Below are 21,459 nucleotides of genomic sequence, written 5' to 3'. Positions count from 1 at the left end.
TGCAGCTCCAACAACACTCGAAGCTTGAAGCCTTCCAGGACAAAGCAGCCTGCTTGACTGGCACCCCACCTGACACCTGCAACGTTTACTCCCTCCACCATCAACAGTATGAATGCACTGCAACAGTTCATCAATGCCCCAAAGGTGACACTTTCCAAGCTCATGACCTCTACCACCTAGAAAAGGAAGGGGCAGCAGATACATGGGAACACCATCACTTGCACATTCCCCTGCTGAACCACTCAGCATCTTGACTTAAGAACTATATTGTTGCTCCTTCACCATTGTTGCGTCAAGATCCTGTAACTCCCTCCCTAACAGCACTGTGAGTGTCCCTACACCCATGCACAGCAGCAGTTCAACATGGCAGCTCATCATCACCTTCTCAAGGGCAATTAGAGATTGGCAAAAATGCTGGCCTACTTTACCCAATAATGCTCACATCCCATGAACGAATGAAGAGAAAAGACCTGTTGTATGACAATTAAGTTAAGATGCAAGGCAATTGAAATTTAAATAGAGACAGCAAATGTCTTGTGTGAAAATATTATAATTCAATATAAAGTAAAATGAAAAGTTTTACAGCTTAGAACCAAACTTCACAAATGCAGATTCAAATTAGATTAGAACATTACAGCGCAGTACAGGCCCTTTGGCCCTCGATGTTGCGCTGACCTGTGGAACCAATCTAGAGCCTATTTATCCTACACTATTCCATTTTCATCCATATGTTTATCCAGTGACCATTTAAAAGCCCTAAACGTTGGCGAGTCTACTACTGTTGCAGGCAAGGCGTTCTATGCCTCTACTATTCTGAGTAAAGAAACTACCTCTGACATCTGTCCTGTATCTATCACCCCTCAATTAAAAACGATGCCCCCTCATGTTAGCCATCATCATCTGACTGTCCACTCTATCTAACCCTTGATTATCTTATATGTCTCAATTAAGTCACCTCTCAACCTTCTTTTCTCTAACAAAAACAGCCTCAAGTCCCTCAGCCTTCCCTCATACCAAGCAACATCCCGGTAAATCTCCTTTGAATCCTTTCCAAAGCTTCCACATCCATCCTCTAATGCGATGACCAGAACTGTACGCAATACTCCAGGTGTGACTGCACTAGCGTTTTATAAAGCTGCAACATGACCTCATGCTCTGAAATGCAATCCCACTCCCAATAAAAGCTAACACACCGTATGCCTTCTTAACAACCCTATCAACCTGGACGGCAACTTTCAGGAATCTATGTACATGGACACCAAGAGATCGCTCTGCTCATCTACACTACCAAGAATCTTACTGTTAGCCCAGTACTCTTTATTTCTGTTGTTCCTTCCAAAGTGAATCACCTCACGCGTTTCCATATTAAATTTCATTTGCCACCTCTCAGCCCAGTTCTGCAGTTTATCTATGTCCCTCTGTAACCTGCAACATCATTCCGCACTGTCCACAACAACACTGACCTTAGTGTCATTAGCAAATTTACTAACCCATCCTTCTACAACCTCATCTAGATCAGTTATGAAAATGACAAACAGCAATGATCCCAAAACAGATCCTTGTGCTACATGACTAGTGACTGAACTCCAGGATGAACATTTCCCATCAACCACCACCCTCTGTGTTCTTCAGCTAGCCAATTTCTGATCCAAACTGCTAGATGACCCTCAATCCCATGCCTCTGTATTTTGTGCGATAAACTACTGTGGGGAAACTTATCAAACGCCTTACGGAAATCCATATACGCCACATCAACCACTTTACCTTCATCCACCTGTTTGGTCACTTTCCCAAAGAACTCAATAAGGTTTGTGAGGCACGACCTACCCTTCACAAAACTGTGTTGACTATGCCTAATCAACTTATTCCTTTCAAGATGATTATAAATCCTGCCTCTTATAACCTTTTCCAACACTTTACCCACAACTGAAGTAAGGAACACTGGTCTATCTCTACTCCCCTTCTTGAATAAGGGGACAACATTTGCTATCCTCCAATCTTCTGGCACTATTCCTGTGGACAATGACGATGTAAAGACCAAAGCATCAAAGGCTCTGCAATCTCCTCCCTGGCTTCCCAGAGAATCCTAGGATAAATCCGGCACAGGGGACTTATCTATTTTCCAGAATTGCTAACACCTCCACCTTGTGAACCTCAATTCTGTCTAGTCTAATAGCTGTATCTCAGTATGCTCCTCGACAACATTGTCTTTTTCCAATGTGAATACTGACAAAAAATATTCATTTAGCGCTTCTCCTATCTCCTTGGACTCCACGCACAACTTCCCACTACTATCCTTGATTGGCCCTAATCTTACTCTAGTCATTCTTTTATTTCTGATATACCTATAGAAAGCTTTAGGGTTTTCCTTGATCCTATCTGCCAACAACTTCTCATGTCTCCTCCTGGCTCTTGTTAGTTCTCTCTTTAGATCTTTCCTGGTTAGCTTGTAACTCTCCAGCATCCTAACTGAGCCTTCGCGTCACACCCTAACATAAGCATTCTTCTTCCTCTTGACATGGGATTCAACTTCTTTAATAAACCATGGCTCCCTCGCTCGACCACTTCCTCCCTGCCTGACAGGTACACACTTATCAAGGACACGCAGTAGCTGTTCCTTGAACATGCTCCACATTTCAACTGTGTCCATCCCCTGCAGTTTCCTTCCCCTTACTATGCATCCTAAAAATTGCCTACTCGCATCATAATTGCCTTTCTCCCAGCTATAACCCTTGCCCTGCAGTATATATTTATCCCTTTCCATCGCTAAAATGAACATTACCGAATTGTGGTAATCACCAAAGTGCTCAACAGGTTCATTACCCAAGACCAAATCTAATGTGGCCTCGCATCTTGTTGGCCTGTCTACATTCTGTGTCAGGAAACCCTTCTGCACACATTGGACAAAAACTGACCCATCTAAAGTATTTCCAGTCAACATTCGGAAAGTTAAAATACCCCTAATCAACTACCCTGCTACTATTGCTCCTATCCAGAATCACCTTTGCAATCCTTTCCTCAGCACCTCTGGAACTATTCAGAGGCCTATCGAAAACTCCCAATAGGGTGACCTCACCTTTCCCATTCTTAACCTCAGCCCATAACTATCTCAGTAGGCAAGTCCTCAAATTTCCTTTCTGCTACCGTAATACTACCCTTGACTAACAATGCTACACCACCTTCACCTTTTACCATCTTCCCTGTTCTTACTGAAACATGTAAATCACGGAATCTGCAACAACCATTTCTGTCTCTGCTCTATCCATGTCTCTGAAATGGCCACAACATCGAAGTCCCAGGTACCAACCCATGCTGCAAGTTCACCCACCTTATTCCAAATGCTCCAGGCATTAAAGTAGACACACTTCAAACCACCTTCCTGCTGGCTGGGTGCACTCTTGCGACTTGAAACCATATTTCTTACCCTACTACACTCAACCTCCTGGACACTGGAACTACAATTTAGATTCCCATCCACCCTGCTGAATTAGTTTAAACCCTCCCTAAGAGCATTACCAACTTCTCCCCAGGATATTGGTACCCCTCTGGTTCAGTCTGTAGAGGTCCCACCTACCCCAGAATGAGCCCCAATTATCCAGGTATCCGAAACCCTCCTTCCCTGCAGCCATGTGTTCAACTCTTCTCTCTCCTTACTCCTCACCTTGCTAGCACATGACATGGGTAATAAACCAGAGATAGCAACTCTGTTTGTTCTAGCTCTCAGCTTCCACCTTAGTTCCTTGAATTTCTGCCTTAAATCCACATCCCTTTTCCTACCTGTGTCGTTGATGCCTACGTGGACCACGACTTGAGGCTGCTCCCCCTCCCCCTCAAGGATCCTGGAAACACGATCCGAGACATCATTCACCCTGGCACCTGGGAGGCAACACACCAACCGCGAGTCTCTTTCGATCCCACAGAACCTCCTGTCTGTCCACCTAACTATGGAGTCCCCAATCACTAATGCTCTGCTCCTCTCCCCTCTCCCTTCTGAGCAACAAGGACAGACTCTGTGCCAGAGACCTGGTAAGTGATGCCCTCTAACAGTATCCAAAACAGTATACTTGTTATTGAGGGGATCCCTGCACTGCTTGCCAGTTCCCTTTCCGTCCCAAGACTGTAACCCATCTGCCTTTTTCTTGTACCTGAGGAGTGACTACCTCCCTGTAACTCCTTTCAATAACTCCCTCCACCTCTTGAATGATCCGAAGTTCATCGAGCTCCAGTTCCCTAGCGCGGTTCTCAAGGAGCTAGAGTTGAGTGCACTTACTGCAGATGAAGTCAGCAGGGATACTAGTGGTGACTGTTACCTCCCACATTCTGCAGGAGGAACATTCAACTGCCCTAACTGTCATTCCCACTATTCGAAATTCCCAAAGAGACTACCAAAAAATAAAGAATTAAATAAGATTCGTTACCTTCCCAATCCAGAACACAGAAACATTTTTTTTGATTAGAGGAGGAGGATGGGTGGGATACACTACCTAAGTAGTGTTTCAGGTAACACAACCGCCTAAATATATTACTACACTTACTCAGCAGTCCTGTGTCCGCTCCTGCTCAGCATGTGCTCTGTATTCAAGAGGTAAGTTTTTAAAGCACTCGCTTACCTTCCCGGCAGCCCCCAGTTGTTGCTTCCTCTTTTCTTGCTACTCTGGAAAAAATGCAGGCCTGACTCTCAAGGTAAGTCCCTTTTAACTGGGAAACTTCCTCTAAGCAGCCCCTGCTCCTCTCCTCCCTCTCTCCTCACCGAAAAAGGTAATAGTAGAGTACGTTTTAAATTCAAACATTCGCTCATTTTGCTGGTTAAATTTTCTTCCAAACTGTGAGGAGGATGGTTTTAAAGCCATTGAGATGTACAGCACAGAAACAGACCCATTGGTTCAATTCGTCCACGCTGACTAGATTTTCTAAATTAATCTAAATTAATCAGGTGGCCCATATCCTTCTAAACCGTTCCTATTCATATAGCCATCCAGATACCTTTTAAATGCTGCAATTATACCAGTCCCTACCACTTCTTGTGGCAGCTCATTCCATACACACTTCAAGTTGCCCCTTAGGTCTCTTTTATATCTTTCCTCTCTCACCCGAAACCTATGCCATCTAGTTCTGGACTTCCCCCACCCCAGGGAAAAGACCTTAAGAAGGGCTTATGCCCGAAACGTCGATTCTCCTGCTCCTCAGATGCTGCCTGTCCTGCTGTGTTTTTCCAGCACCACATTTTTCAACTCTGGTCTCCAGCATCTGCAGTCCTCACTTTCTCCCAGGGAAAAGACCTTATCTATTTACCCTATCCATGCCCCATATCATTTGATAAACCTCTATAAGGTCACCTCTCAGCCTTCGACTCTCCAGGGAAATCAGTCCCAGGCTATTCAGCCTTTCCTTACAGCTCCAACTCTTCAACCCTGGCAACATCCTTGTAAATCTTTTCTGGACCCTTTCAAGTTTCACTACATCCTTCCGATAGGAGGGAGATCCAAATTGCACACAATATTCCAAAAATGGCCTAACTAATGTCCTGTACAGCTGCAACATGACCTCTAAACTCCTATGCTCACTGCTCTGACCAATAAAGGAAAGCATACCAAAAGCCTTCTTCATTATCCTATCTACCTGCACTCCAAGGTCTCTTCAGTAACACTCCCCAGGATCTTACCATTAAGTGTATAAGTCCTGCTCTGATTTGCTTTTCCAAAACACAGCACCTCATATTTACCTAAATTATATTCCATCTGCCACTCCTCGGCCCATTTGATCAAGATCCCGTTTCACTGAGGTAACCTTCTTTGCTGTCCACTACACCTCTAATTTTAGTATCATCTGCAAACTTATAATGTGTCGGAGATAATTATGTACACCGACCACAACCCGCTTACATTCTTAGAATGTTTTAAAGATAAGAAAATGAGACTATTTCGTTGGAGTCTTAAGCTAAAGACTTTTAATTTAAAAATCATACACGTTGCGGGTCAGAAGAATCTAATCGCAGACATGTTATCGTGGATTTAACAGATAGAATTTAGATGAGATTTGTCTTTATTTAATGTTTTATCTGTGTGTTATTATATATATATAGGTATATGGGAAGAAATTAAGGTGAACTTTTATGAAAGTTATCGGTATATTAGGGTAATGTGTTTAAAAGGTAGAAAAAAAGAATCTTTTCATTATGATGGCTCATTTTTTTCTTAAGGTGGGGGGGGGGGAGGTGTTATGAAGATGTGGGTGTACTTTAAGAGAGTTAAAAGCAGCAGAACTACTGGACACAGCACCAAGTGTACTCAAAAAGGTTTCAATATAACTGGGTCAAACAACTCGATTAGTTTGTTGCCTAGAGACAAAAACTAATCCAAATTCGGTCAATCAGTTTAAATTATACCCAAAACATATCCTGAAGAAGGGCCTGTGCCCGAAACGTCGAATCTCCTGTTCCCTGGATGCTGCCTGACCTGCTGTGCTGTTCCAGCAATAAAGTTTCAACCAAAACATATCAAACTCCAATCAAGTTTGAATTGAGTATATTGACAATCTTGAGGGCCAATGATACAATCCGATGCTCTGAAGTATAAGACCAGGGAAAATTGGCCAGTTGAGAGGAGAACTACCACGACCTAGCATGTAAACAGACTGCCTGAAAAATCGCTCTCTTAAAAAGACACCTTTTCGATCAATAAGCTGAAAAGCAGAATTCCCTATCCAGAAGAAAAGACGATACAAGAAGATTTGAAGACAAGAACCAAAAACTGTCTGGCTTTGAGATAAGTGTTGTTTGTAAATCTTAATTGAGAGTCTTATCAGACTAGTATTATAGAAGGGAAGGTAAAAGATAGGATAGAGAAAGAAATTGTAATTAGTGGTTGGTTTATTATTCTCTGTTATACTTTAAGTAAAGTTGTTAATTTTACTTTAAATAGTTCTTGGCCACTTGATTTTTTTACAGATTACTGCATGGAATAAATCTTTTCTGTGTTGCTGGTTTTAAATTAAGCAGGGGAGTTTACCTTGTGTCGTAACACTAACTATACCTCTTATGTTCACCTCCAAATCATTAATATAATGATCCATCTTTACGGCCATCTTTACAGCACCATCCTTTACGGCACACAATTGGTCACAGGCCTCCAGTCTGAAAAGCAACCCTCCACCACCACATCCAGTCTCCTACTTTTGAGCCAGTTCTGTATCCAAATTGCTAGTTTTAGATTAGATTACTTACAGTGTGGAAACAGGCCCTTCGGCCCAACAAGTCCACACCGACCCTCCGAAGAGTAACCCACCCAAACCCATACCACTACACCTAACACTACAGGCAATTTAGCATGGCCAATTCACCTAACCTGAAGATTTTTGGACTGTGGGAGGAAACCGGAGCACCCGGAGGAAACCCACGCAGACACAGGGAGAATGTGCAAACTCCACACAGGCAGTTGCCTGAGGCGGGAATTGAACCCGGGTCTCTGGTGCTGTGGGGCAGCAGTGCTAACCACTGTGCCACCTGTATTCTCCCTGTATTCCATGAGATCTAACCTTGCAAAACAGTCTCCCACGGGGAACCTTGTCGAACGCCTTACTGAAGTCCATACTGATCACGTCCATCGCTCTGCACTCATCAATCTTCTCCGTTACATTCTCAAAAAGCTTAATCTAGTTAGTGAGACATGATTTCCCACATACAAAGCCACGTTGACTTTCCCTAATCAATCCTTGCCATTTCAAATACATGTAAATCCTGTCCCTCAGGATTCCCTCCAACAACTTGCCCTCCACCACTAATGTCAGGCTCACCGGTTGATAGTTCTCTGGCTTTTCCTTACCAACATTCTTAAATAGTGGCACTACCTTAGCCAACCTCCAGTCTTCCAGCACCTCACCTGTGACTATCAATGATATAAATATCTCAGCAAGAGACCCAGCAATTCTTCCCTAGCTTTCCACAGAGTTCTAGGATACATCTGATCAGGTCCTGAGGATGTATCCATCTTCATGAGTCTTAAGACATCCAGCACATCCTCCTCTGTAATATGGACATTTTTCAAGATGTCACCATCTATTTCTCCACATTCAATATCTTCCATATCCTTTTCCACAGTAAACACAGATGCAAAATACTCACTTAGTATCTCCTGCAGTTCCACACATCGGCTGACTTGTTGATCTTTGAGGGGTCCTATTCTCTCCCTAGTTACCCTTCTATCCTTAGTGTATTTACAAAATCCTATTGGATTCTCCTTCACTCTATTTGCCAAAGCTATCTCATGTTTACTTTTTGCCCCTCTGATTTCCCGCTTAAGTATACTCCTACCGCCTTTATTCTCTTCTAAGGATTCACTTGATCTCTGCTGTCTATACCTGACATATGCTTCCTTCTTTTTCTTGACTAAAACCTCAACTTCTCTAGTCATCCAGCATTCTCTACACCTACCAGCCTTGCCTTTCACTCTAACAGAAACATATTGTCTCCTGCTTCTGGGGCTTGGTTAATACTAACATACTGATTGTTCTCTCTCCAAGAAAAAGCTCTCATTTCCATAATAAGCACATTAAGAACTTAGCACAGCACAGTCATTGAGGTAATTATGAAGGGTCAATAGTCTTAAGAATAGGGGTAGGCCATTTAAGAGTGAAATGAGAAATTTCTTCACCCAGAGAGTGATGTGTCTGTGAAATTCTCTGCCATGGAAGGTAGTTGAGGCCAAAACATTAAGACTTTACAGAAAGAGTTAGATAAGAGTTCTTAAGGCTAAAATGATCAACGGTATGGGGAGAAAGCAGGATTAGGGTATTGAGTTGGGTGACCAATATGATCATATTGAATGGTGAGGGTGCCTCGAACTGCCGAATGACCTACTTTGCTCCTGTTTTCTATGTTTCATCTGGACTCGCATATTACTGGAAGTTTTGGAGCTGCAATTGATATTTTAGCTGCTCTTGCTCATGCAGAGATGACCTTATCAAGTGTAAAATCTGTATTTCCTAACAGCCACCTCCATTGTGAGATAAGATTCCCTTCACAGCGACCAACACTCACCAGAAAATGATATATGCTTTAGGCGGGCATTGGACCGAGCTTCCTGTACTTTGTCAGTCAGCACCCTCCACCCCTCTAGAAAAAGAAAGTTACAGTAATTAAATTTATTTTTGCAGACAAATTCACAGTTCTCATAATTTAGGCAGATACATACTTTGATTCTAATTCTAGACATCCCAAAACCATACGTTTGGAACATTCCTCATTTAAAAGGGTTCAAAGCATGTGGCAAGACATTATGAATGTTAAAGAGTAAGAAAAGGGCTTTTACACAAAAGGTTTTCCCCAACCTCCGAATGCTTCATTGTGCTTTACTTCTCAAGCTTTGTAGCATTAGAAGCCTGAATGCAAAGCAAGGTCTAAGTCACCGTCCCAGAAAAGCGATAGTGACTGCAATGTTGAATAAAGTACGAATGCTGTTCAGGACAACTGGGAAAATTTCCCTGCATTTCTTCAAAATCAGGAGACACGACCTCAGTTTCAAATCTAACCCGAAAGACATGTCAACCTCGATTTTGGGGTCATGTCTCTGGAGCGCAACTTGAAACACAAACATCTGACCTCATGAACCACAGGTGACACAGAAGAAAATGAAATAAGTAAGGTTGGAAGGATTAGATATAAAAAAACAATTGGGAGAGAGTGACTAACAAGTTTTGATTTCAACTCAATGAAGGTTGCAGAGAGGTGGTAAAGGATGAATGGCAGGTACCTTCTAACTCTCCTTTTCAATCAATGGACAAATTAGGTTTTTTCTAGCCATTTCCAATCTCTACTTCAGTGTGCTGTTTTCTCTGTCCTTCAATGTTGGTTGCTGTCCATTCTTATAGTTTGTAAATTACTTGGTTTTCAATATTTAATGACCACCTTTCAAAACGATTGTAGTATTATTTCAAAGTATTTTTATAATCCAAAGTAAGTGGCATTATTCCACCTAGACTACTACTGATGCCAGATCATCGGAGGAGGTATGAGAATAATTTGGGGTTAATGATTTATCTCCAACTTATCTCTAAATGTGAAGTCAAGAGGTTTTACTTAGCAATTCCTGTTCACAGCAGAATATCAGAAAAATCTAGAAGAATCATGGACTCCACCCAATCAACATATTTTTAAGACAGCACTTCCCCTTCCCTGACAAAATCAGAAACCATCCCTACCTTCAATATTATCACACTGAATCTGAAACCCATCATCGCTGGTGATCTGAAACATCAGGCCTTTTTTTGCTTTTTTCTCACTCCGGATTTCTTTCCTCTTTTCCTCTTGCTCAAGCAAAGCAAGAAGGGGAGAGCTGAAGGAGTCATCATCGTCCGAGCTTTTGGATTCTAGCAGGAAAACAGAACATACGTGAACCACCAACCCTTTAAGAATTAGCTTTATTTGTACTTTGGAAAAAGATTCCAAACACATTTACTGTTCCTTGCACTGGCCCCACTACAGGTTGAATTACCTCCAAGGAATGAGCCAAAAGGAAGTTCTGATGTTCAATACAACAAAGAACTACAAATACTAGAAATCTAAAAGATAAACAGAAATTGCTGGAGAAATCCAGCATGTCTGGCAGCACATGTGGTGAGAAAACATATTTTACATATTGGATCCAGTTCTGAGGAAGGTTTGCTAACTCTGCTTTCTCTCCATAGATTCTGCCAGAACTGCTGAGTTTCCCCAGCAATTTCTATTTTTGTTTCTGACGTTCAATGCATGTCTCGGCTGATGTTGAGTGAAGCAGCATTGTGGCAATACTGTGAGAAGTGCATGGACGGGCTAACAATCACAATCATAGGTGAGAAAAAGTTTTTTCCTCTGAGAGGGCTGGGTGACTTTGGAACACTCTGCCCCAGAAGGTTGTGGAGACAGGGTCATTGTTGGACAATCTTTGGTTAGGCAGGGTAAAGAAGGGTTATCGGTGTAGAAGGGCAAGTACAAACACATAATTATGATTTTATTGAATAGTGAAGCAGGCTTGAGGAACCAAATAGTCTACTTCTGCTCCAATTTTGCATGTTTGTACATAACAGAGCCTGTAAAGGTAAGTGGAAAAAACCCACAGAGATTGCTGGAGAAATTCAGCAGGTCTGGCAGCATTCTGAGAAAAGTAAGCAGAGTTAACATTCAAAGTCCAGAGACTACATCCGAATTGATAGCAGGTAGGAAAAAGTGGTATTTATACTGAAGCCAAAGTTGGGTGAGGGAGGAGAAAAGGGACAGGTGAGTAGATAGGTGGAGACGGAGCCCAGAGAGGGGGACAGATATGTGAAAGGGATAAGTAAACAACAAGATTGTGGGTGGCAGGCCAGGACAGAAAAAAAGCTGAGTAAATGATAATAAAAGCTAAGAGTAGGAGACAAAGGGCTAGCTAGCTGCACTGAAACATTCCATATGATAATATATAGGGAGTACGTGAAAATGAGCGACTGCGCTAAAAACTGCACTGGGTGTGGGGTGGGTTAAAAAATGTGTCAGGATGATATTATTGATCTCTATGTTGGGTTCTGGAGGCCGCAGGGTGCCCAAGCAGAAAATAAGATGTTGTTCTTCGAGCTTAGGCTGAAACTTGCTGGAACACTGCTACAGGCCTGTGACAGAAATGTTGGCATGCAAACACGGTGGTGTGCTGAAGTGGCAAGCAACTGGAAGCCAGAAGTTATTTTTGCAGACAGAACGTAGGTATTCTGAAAAGTGGTCACCTAGTCTGCACTTCACCTCCCCAATGTAGAGGAGACCAAAGTGTGAGCAGACTAGATTGAGTGAAGCACAGTTAAATTGCTGCTTCATCTGGGAAGTATGGCTGGGGCCTTGGACAGTGAAGATGGAGAAGGTAAACAGGCAGATTTCACGGGAAGGTGTCATTGTGGTATGAGATGACGTTGGAAATGGTGAACCAGTGAACTAGACACTCCTGGAGGAACCCTGCAGAATGCTGACAAGGGAGGGAAGGGGAAACTGAGTCTGGTTGTGGTATTCTGCTGGAGATGATAGAAGTGGCAGGTTACAATCCTTTCAATGCAGAGGCTAGTGGGTTGGTAAGTGAGGACTAGGGGGACCCTATCGTTGGTGTAGAGAAGGAAGGGAAGGAGTGAGGGCAGGAGTACAGGATATGGGTTGAACACAGATAAGAGCCCTGTCAACAATGGTAGTGGGGAATCCTCAAATGAGGAAAAGCATGGACATTTCAGAGGTTGCCCAGCAGAAGGTGGCATTATCAGAACAGATGTGACAGAGACCAAGAAACTGGCAGAATGGGATGGAGTTTCATACAAAAAGCGGGGTGTGAGGATATATGGTCATGGTAACTGTGGGGGTCAGTGGGTTTTACTGTCTATTGGTGGCCAGCCTATCCCCAGAAATGGAAACACAAATGTCGAGGAAGGGAAGGAATTGGCGCTAGACCAGATGAAGGTAAGGGCAGGTTGAAAACTAGAAGCAAAATTGATAATTTTTTCAAGTTCATAATGAGCAAGGGAGGCAGAACCGATGATGTTATCAAAATAACAGGGGTGGGAGGTCAAAGGATAATTGGAACAAGGAATGTTCCACGTACCCCACAAAGAGACAGGCATAACTGGGATCCATGCGGGTATCATGACTACATCTTTGATCTGAAGAAAGTGAGAGGATCTCAAGGAGAAGTGGTTAAAAGTGAGAATAAGCTTAGCCAGGCAGAGGGTGGTGTGGTGGTGGAAGGGGACAATTTGGGCCCTTCTTTCCAGGAAGAAATGGAGAGCCTGGAGACCATCTTGACAGGGCATGTTCATGTAAAGGGATTGCACATCCATTGCTGATGCCCACAAACTAAAAATTCTGAAACTGATGTAGAACATCAGAAGTATTGTGGCTCTAAGTGGGAAGTGACTGGACAAGATGAGAAAAGAGTCAAGTCAAAGTAGGAATAAGTACATTTCATGGGACAGTAACAGGCAGAAACAGGTGGCCTGCCTAGACAGTGCTGAGTGTATTTTGAGGAGAAGTGGGTTGTACAGAGTTCTAAGACTATGAACTCAGAGGCTTTGGGAGGAGCTCCCCAGATGAGATGTGGTTACTAACAATTGCCCTTTGGAGGGTTAGTCTGGACTAAATGGCTCCAATCCCCTGCTTCCACACTGTATGGATTCTATGATTAAGGTGTAGGTGCACAGGGATAAAACTAAGACCTTTGCCAAGTATGGAATGGAAAGTCAGAAGATCAAAATAAGTGATTAGTTGGTGCACTCAATTCGTGAGAACTTGGGCATTTCTGCTGTCAATTTTCTTAATATTGTGAGCAAAAAAAAAAATTATTCACTGAAGGTAGCAAAATTCATGAAACAAAGATTCAAATCATTTGCTTACTTTGGATCATAAATTACATGGTCCAAAGGATCCCTTTATTTGGAAATGACAATTCCTAATACAACTGTATGGTTGCTGGTGGCTCTGCTGAGTTTATTTGTGCTCCTGTTCCCTACAGTGCCCCAACCAGACACACAGTGGCACTATAAATCTAAGTTTTATTTCTTCCATTTTCACTCTTCCTCCCGAGTGCCACCTTATTCCTAAAGTAGCTTCAGGTATGTCCAATGCCCTGTAATCCTTCCTGTAGATGACAGGTTAGCTCAGTCTTTGCCTGACGTCTGCAAAAACCTTGCAGTGGGAGTAACACCGCTCCCACAGAATATTCAAATTGTTGCTTGGCTTAGATCAGCAAGCTCAGAGTTTAGGATGAATTTTACATCAAATTAAGCAGAGCCTAGGACACATAAACAGGCCATTTGGCCCAAAATGGCTATAATGTGATTTATACTGAACACTCTTCAGTGTACTTTACATCCTCATCTTCTTCTTAAACGCAAAAACCAGAAGAACTATCTTTCTTCCAGAACCATAAATATGACCTCCTCACTACTTTATCCAACGGGGCTTTTGAGGACACTAGGTCATTTCCATTAATATACATTAATTATTATAGATCTGACAGCAGTAGAGTTAAATAATAAAGAGGGTCAAAAAATGCTTCTACTCGTTTCTAGTCTTTTCTCGCTTACAGTACAACTGTTGCAAAGACTCTGAATGGACTCACTATGAGCTTGTTAATTTTAAATTGGGTTTTATTTCCATAAGTATAGAATTAAAAATAATGGAATTTACTGTAAACTTGTATTGAACGTGGGTTACACCACAGAGAATACTGAAGTAAATAGCTTGGTTGCATTTAAATGGAAAGAGGACAATATTTTGAGGAAGAAGTGATTGGTAGTTTAAATAAGAAAAATGGAAAAGGCTGAAATGGAGTATAAATATCAGCACAAGGTGGGGCAAGAGGATATATATGGCACAGAAACAAGCCAAAGCAATGCTATGTAATCCTACAAAGAAGCAATTTTAAAAAAAAAAGGGCCCTAAACTTTAAATAGTTTTCTTCCTATCGTTCTTCCCTTAATAACCTATTACCTATAATAGAGTCAAAGGCTATTGGGGACAGTCAGGAAAGCAGATTTAAGGTCACTATTAAATCAACAATGACCTTGACGATTAGAATTGCAGACTCAAGGGACTAAGTCTATTAATTCTGCTATTTCTCATGTTATGTTCACAATGACACTCCAGGCTGCATTACTCCCCAGTTACGTGTGGGGTCCTCACTCTCTCAGTCCTACGTCAGCATTATTTCGCGACAGTTTTTAGGGAGTAGACAAGATATGTGATTTGAAGTAGAAATCTGAAAATGTAGCATTTGGCCCCATCATTCCAAGTCATAGAACCTCAGTGTTCACATATAAAGACAAGTCACAGTAGTTCCACATTTCAGCAAAAGTGCATTTTGAAACAATGCTTGCTAGTTACCAGCGACAAAGTCATCCTGCCCTTCTGTGTTTGATGTTCCAGTATTCATGGATTCAAAAGGCTGCAGCGTTGGCATATGTTCCATTTGACTAAGTGTGAAGAAAGGACTTGTTTTAGTTGATAATGAATTAAGACAAATTTGCTGGCAATTAACTGTTTTGAAAACTTAGTACAATTCTTGAAAATAATTTGAAGTGTTTATATGAATGAACTTTCAAAACAAAGTTTCTGCTAGATGCTAAACTCCTCTGATTTCACTAAGCTAGCTGAGTTACTTGCTCAGTCAGACAATTTTACCAGAACTAAGCAGTGAGTTAAGCTTCCAACCACCATGTGCTCTATAACCTCAGCTGCATTCAAGTTTCATGCAGGAAGAACGAAGGACTAAATGTAGTTCTTTGAGCTTTGGTGTGAAAATGGTAATGAATTTCACTGGAAAGACTAATCATAAACTCTGCTCACCTTGGAGATTCAGAATCCCGGTTACCATCTTCTTGCTGGTGCCCATCTAGTTCTGCTGCATTTTGCACAGTCTTTATCCGTACTCGAATAGGTCTAAAATTATGTTACATATTACAAACATTTAGATTTAGGGAAAGTGTTGTTACTAGGTCTGTTTAGTGCATTAGTAACTAGTTAAATGAAAATATCAAATTTGTCTTAATGTGCTATCACGTTGTGAATAACAGTCTTGTAAAGGCTCTTGAATCATGATCTGAAAATGTTGCCACTATGGCAGAGATTTCAGCATCTCAAGTAACATTTAAAATGCACTCAATACAATTTTGATTTGTTATAGTAAAATTGCATAATATTACTGTACATTTTTCAGTTCATGTGGATATTGTGTATAAGTTTTGCTTAGCCATTAAATTTCACTAAAATCCTATCGGCAGTGTAGAAGTGTGTATGTAAAATATAGCGCTTGTGAATTACTAGCCCTGTCAAACAGGTGTCCTAAATATCTTACTTTATTCTATGCAAAAGGTTCTGATGACAGACTTTCCTTGATAATTTGTTATTTTAAGAAATTAATTATCTAATAAGTTGGAATAGCTTTCATCATTCAGGAAAGATGGCAGCAAATGTATCCAGGTTAAGCTCCTACCAACAGCAATGCAATAGTGGCCAGGTAATCTTTTGATACAATGTTGATAGAGGTTAAAAATAGCAGCTAAGACATGGGGATAACTCCCCTAATGTTCTTTAAAGTAGTGCCATGAAACCTTTTAAGTCCGCCTGAAAGAAAAGGCAGGACTGGCTTAATGTTTCATGCAAAGAAATTAAAGACACCTAAATTTATTCCTACAGGAGACGGACAAATTATTACATATTTTATAGATGTATATAAATATACACACACTTATTATTATATAGCAGATCACATACATACTGTCAAGTATGTCAGAAATACTTAAGATCTGCTTTATAAAGAACTATGTCACTTTAAAATGAACATCTTAAAACTTCTTACGATTTTGCTCAGAACATTAAGTACTTACTCTGTGCTAGAGGACAGGGGAATGTTGGTTGATTCAGACTCCAAAGTAGCTTGATGATCTCCAAAGGATTCAGTCATAATATGGGCCGATTTGTGCTTTTTAATGCTTTGTTTGTCCAAAGCAGGTGATGCCCGTTTTACCCTGGGCTTGACCTTTGGGGAGTCAGAAGACACCACAGTCATTGCATTGACAGGAGACTGGTCCGTGGTGGAGGAAAACACAGAGCTCACTGGAACTGGCGAAGACATGCTGGTGGTCGAAAAAACAACTGTGCTGCTCACAACACTAGTTGTGACGGTTAGCATGGTCGTTGATATTTGACTTCCTGAACTACAGGCAGTATCCAGTTGGGAGGTCGATACAACACCTTTACTAGACAGAAGCTGAGATATCTGTTGGTTTAGCTGATAGGCCCCATCCTGGTCAGATGAGCTTGGTGCAACTGGTACACTAACTGCAGGGTTGGAAGGCAGCAGACAGATATTCTGAGAAGGTGACAGGGGTCCACTGTTAGGGCTATGTGGCGGTGCTAGATGTTGGAACATTCCTGTTCCAGACAATGGAACTGCCTGATCTGAAAGTCCTAAACTCTGTTGGCTAGCTTTGATTAACAAATTGCTTATTGAACCAGTGATGTCTGTTGCCCCTAGTAACATGGGGGTAGTTAAGGTGACTGAACTTTGGCCCAGAATGTGTCCTGTTACCGTACCCCTACTAGTTGCTGCTGTCGCTGCTTCCATAGAAACAACGTTCAAAACTGACTGGGCCGGACCCAAGGCCGACACATTTCCAGCTGCCAAATGAGCATTTTCTGGACCAATCATGTTTGTAGAACCTGCTGCGCCCAGGTTTTGTTGAAGTTGGGGCACAGACAAAGGGGACTGCTCAAAATACATTACTGCAGACTTAGGCCTTTTAATTATATTAGGAATTGTTCGTTGGGGTCCAGTGTTAGCAAGTGCTCCTAAGTCCACCAAACTGGTCTGGTTTGTTATTCCTCCAGGGACTTGTGATGGTGAGAAATTATTTAAAGTTATATTAGGCACAATTTCTGAAGCAGAACTAGAAGTCTGTTGGTATGAAGGTGCAAGCTTCTTGCCTTTTTTGGAAGGTAGCCTGTTTATCGGTCTTTTCTTAGCCTGGGCTGATCCTGGACTAGAGGTTGTGGCAGTGAGGAGCTCTGGCCTCTGACTAGATTCTGAGTTTAAAAGTTGTGGATCTGGAGGTGACTGGACCCCGATGAGCAGGCCTGACGGAGAGCTAGTGCTGTTAGACTGAAATGCTGGCGTGGTAGGTCCCGCAAAGGAATGTAGCTGAGGGTGTTGTGACAAAGTCAACAAACCTTTACTGCTTGCCATTGTGGCAGAAGTGCAAATTGATTGGGAGGCTGGCAAACTTACATTTAAACCTGTGGCTAATGCTAGGCTACCTCCCATGGAAACATTTTGCGCAAGGACTGTATTGCTTGTCTCTACAACTGCTTGGGCAGGACCCACTGAAGGTGCAAGATTTATTTTTTGTGTAACACCACTGGGATACGTCTGGAGAACGTAGAGTGGATGTCCATGCTGATTGACAACAATTACATTATCTGTTCCTGGTTTAAGAAGTGGAGTTGCTGTTTGCACTGCAGTGTTGGCAATGGGAGCAGGGCCAGGACTGTCTGCAGGGCTTGCAATGTATTTCTGACCTGGAGGTGGCACAGAAGAGCTAACAGATGCTGGAATGACCACTGGTGAGCTGGTGCCAACCCCAGTTATGTCCTGGCCGTTAGGCCCCTGCTCCACCTGACTACAGGCTGGTGTAGTTAACTGGTCGGTATCCATGTGACTTTGCATGAATTGATCAGAAGCGATATGGCTTTCACCAGACGGCTCCACAACTTGATGCCCTATCAAAGAAACTTCAGCATCATTTACCGCCACTGACTTCTCTCCTGTCACAGTCACCCCTTTCTCTACTGACTCAGCAGCAGGTATATTCAGTACCGACTGGTCTTCTGAGGAGGTCACCTGTGACGTTGAAATGACAGTGAGGCTGCTGTGGCTTTGATTCGAAACAGTTGGACTGCATGTTGTTAAAACAGAGAGGTCAGATGGCAACTCCAGGGGCAACTCAAACGGCTCCTCTGCAGGAATGGATGCTGAGACATCACTTTCTACAGTTTCTGTGCTGGGCAGAGGTTGGGAAAACACTTCAAAGAGACTGCCCATGTCCTTTCCTCTGTTACTAACAAGACCTAGACCTTCACCCAGTGTTATGAGTTCAGAAGACGATGACTCTGGGCTTTCCCCTAAAGCTTGCATCGACTGAGTATTCTTAAGAACAAAGTCCATGATATCAGATGGAAGGATATTACCACAGTCATCGCTGTTGTTATTATCTGAGTCATTGGCAGATTTCAACAAGTCAGTGTTAAAACTATCCAACAAATTCTTGTCTGAAGGTGTGCTGGAGTGGACTCTCCTGGCACTGTCTAATGAGGTGAGAGAAACCTCCCCTATGGAATCTTGGCCCTGAGACTTCACTCTGCTCACTGGAAGACAGTTATCTAACTTTGAATCATTGCCTTTCAGGTCAGAGACTGATTTGACACCATGTTCCTCCTTTTCTACATCATCAACCCCACTGTTGACGGTTCCATCAAGGTCTAGGTTTTCCGTTCCATTTTCTTTGGCTTTTATCTTGCTCACCTGTGTTGCTTTACCTACCGTCATGGCTACACTAGCATCACTCTCTGTGCCATCATCAACACCATCAAGTTGGCTGATCCTGGGTAAGTGACAGTCCTCTTCTCCATCGAAGAAATTGCATGGCTCAAGCCTTCCCTCCCGGTCAGACGTGATTACTGTTCTTGTGAAATTGTAGTAATATTCCATATCCTCATCAGAGGATGTGTTTGGATCATCAGCTCCATCTACCTGTCCTTGAGTTGACTGTTCTCCTCTTTTTTTCCCTGAAGGATCTCGGTAGAATGGAAAGTCCTCTTCACCATATGACTTTACACCATAAAAGGGAGTCAACCCGAAAAATGTAGTTGAGCGTGCTCGGGCACTTCGGCGGGGATACCGCCTTTTGTTTGAATCATTATCCTGTGTTTTGTTCCCATCTCCATCATCTTGTGAAGTTTGATTTCCACATTGCAGCACATGCTTCTGAAAAAGATTTTTCACCCTTTGCTTGTAGATTTTGTTGCACTTTGGACACCGGAGGACTTCCCGTTCATTTTCCGGACTTTCTGACATTACAGAAGGCACAACTGAAGAGGATACAGCCTCATCACCTCCCTGAGAGCTGCCCCCAGACATAGATGTGGTCAAACTTTTGTCATGATCTTCCTCAACAAGGTAGTCAGGTTCTAAGCATCCAAGAATTCCTTGGTTTTGGGAAGTAAGCATTTCCTTTTTGCCAATATCAGACTGGACTTGTTCTAAAGCAGACTGGACTCCATCCCCAGTGATCGTGACCAGAGAATGCTGAATACCAGCAGATCTGTCCCCAAACTTCTGTTTAGATTCTTCAGTAGACTGAGCTTTCTTATCTATTTCAGCCAACAAACTGCTGGCTGCTTTTGCATTAACCGTTATATCTACAGCAGAATCTGCACTTGGACATCCCTCAAAATGCTTTACTGCTTGCACTTTGCTGTTTCTGGAAAGATCAGTGGAGGACGCTTTAGCACCAGGTCGCTTCTCTGTGCAGTTTGACCGAGGATGCTCATTTGCTGTGGCTGTAACATGGCTGACTCCCACAGACTGTAGCCTTGTTCTTTCAGTGTCTTGGTTGACAGTATGAAAACTGCTTATTTTTCCTGTTTGAACAGCGTCTTTATTTTGCTCAACCAACCTTCTTGAATCCTTTGGGTGGAAAGGTAGTGTGCAGCCTTTAGTTTCTTTGGCGATAGATGATACCGCATTAGAGTTTGTATGCAACCCACTGTTATTAAATGGTTCTTTCTGTGAAGGACGTGATACAGTTACTGTCGTAACTGAGTTACATGTTTGTGCTGATGCTGATGTTGTCACTGAACCATCCAATGCATTTACAGCCGAAATATTTTCACCTTTCAAGGCACTGTTTCGAGACTGGTTACCAGATGAAGACAGAGAATGTTCTTTTGAACTGTAATGCCCCGTGGATGTCAGCGGTGATCTGTTAGGTTGGGAGCCTACTGCTTGAGAAACTCCTGAAAGATGTATTGTGGCAGAATCAATACTACTGAATCTTTGACGGCTAGAAGGACCACTTCCTTGGTGTGAAGTGCTTAATTTGCCTGAATGAAATGCTTTATGAACAAGTTCACCAAGGTGACTTCCAGTCTCAGTGTCTGATAACACATTGAGTGACGACAATGGTGATGTGTTAGCATTCCCACTTGATCTTAGGCATGTCATGCCCATTTGGGAAGGCGAAGCCATTCTATGCCTGGAATGTTGTGGTGATACAGAAGATGTACTATGCCGCCTGGAAATGGTACTTCTCCTCCCTGATGACAGTAGAGCATCGGCAAATGTGACAACCTCGTGTATCATTGGGGTGGGGCTCCCTTAACAAGAGAACAGAAAGAAGATTACTTATGCCCAGTCCTGATTTCGTTGCCACATTTTCTCTTCAAGATGCAAAGGACTTGTAAAATTAAGTACGGTTATACTTCTTAATGTGAAGAATCTATAATCCCATGTACAGAAATAGATCATTCAACACTGCTCCTCCACTCAACTAAAACATGGATGATTTGTACCACAACCTCATTGCTCCATATCGCTTGGATACTCTTACCTGATAAATATATATCAATCTCAATTAAACTTTCAAATGATTCCAGCTTTCAAATCTTTTATGTGACGTAAGTACCCCAAGTTTCACTACCCCTTAACGTAGAAGTGCTTTCTGATTCCAATGCTAAGCAGACTAGCACAAATTTAAAGACTGTGCTTCTTCTTCTGGATTTTCACCACCATGAGAAACTGTTTTTCTCCATCTACACTATTAATCCCTTTTACCATTTTAAATAGTTCAATCTTTTAACCTGAAGGGAATAAAAACCCAAGTTTACTCATAATTTAAACTTTAAAACTCTGAATAATTTAGTCAGAC

General features: G+C 42.3%; 1 protein-coding gene across 5 annotated transcripts in view; it reads right to left on the bottom strand.

The window, feature by feature from the left end:
• Positions 1–21,459, bottom strand: part of kmt2a (lysine (K)-specific methyltransferase 2A) — a 146,342-nt gene that overhangs the window by 14,793 nt on the left and 110,090 nt on the right. For all 5 annotated transcript variants that reach the window (XM_043676499.1, XM_043676500.1, XM_043676501.1 and 2 more), the window contains exons 27-31: positions 16,363–20,908; positions 15,323–15,415; positions 14,861–14,949; positions 10,195–10,362; positions 9,035–9,109 (exon numbers count right to left, since the gene is read on the bottom strand). In XM_043676499.1, coding sequence (XP_043532434.1) covers positions 9,035–9,109; positions 10,195–10,362; positions 14,861–14,949; positions 15,323–15,415; positions 16,363–20,908 — 4,971 coding nt within the window. The remainder of the gene's footprint in view (positions 1–9,034; positions 9,110–10,194; positions 10,363–14,860; positions 14,950–15,322; positions 15,416–16,362; positions 20,909–21,459) is intronic.

Source organism: Chiloscyllium plagiosum, chromosome 35 (genome assembly GCF_004010195.1).
Source record: "Chiloscyllium plagiosum isolate BGI_BamShark_2017 chromosome 35, ASM401019v2, whole genome shotgun sequence".
NCBI lineage: Eukaryota > Metazoa > Chordata > Chondrichthyes > Orectolobiformes > Hemiscylliidae > Chiloscyllium > Chiloscyllium plagiosum.
This window is presented reverse-complemented; position numbering and strand designations above follow the sequence as displayed.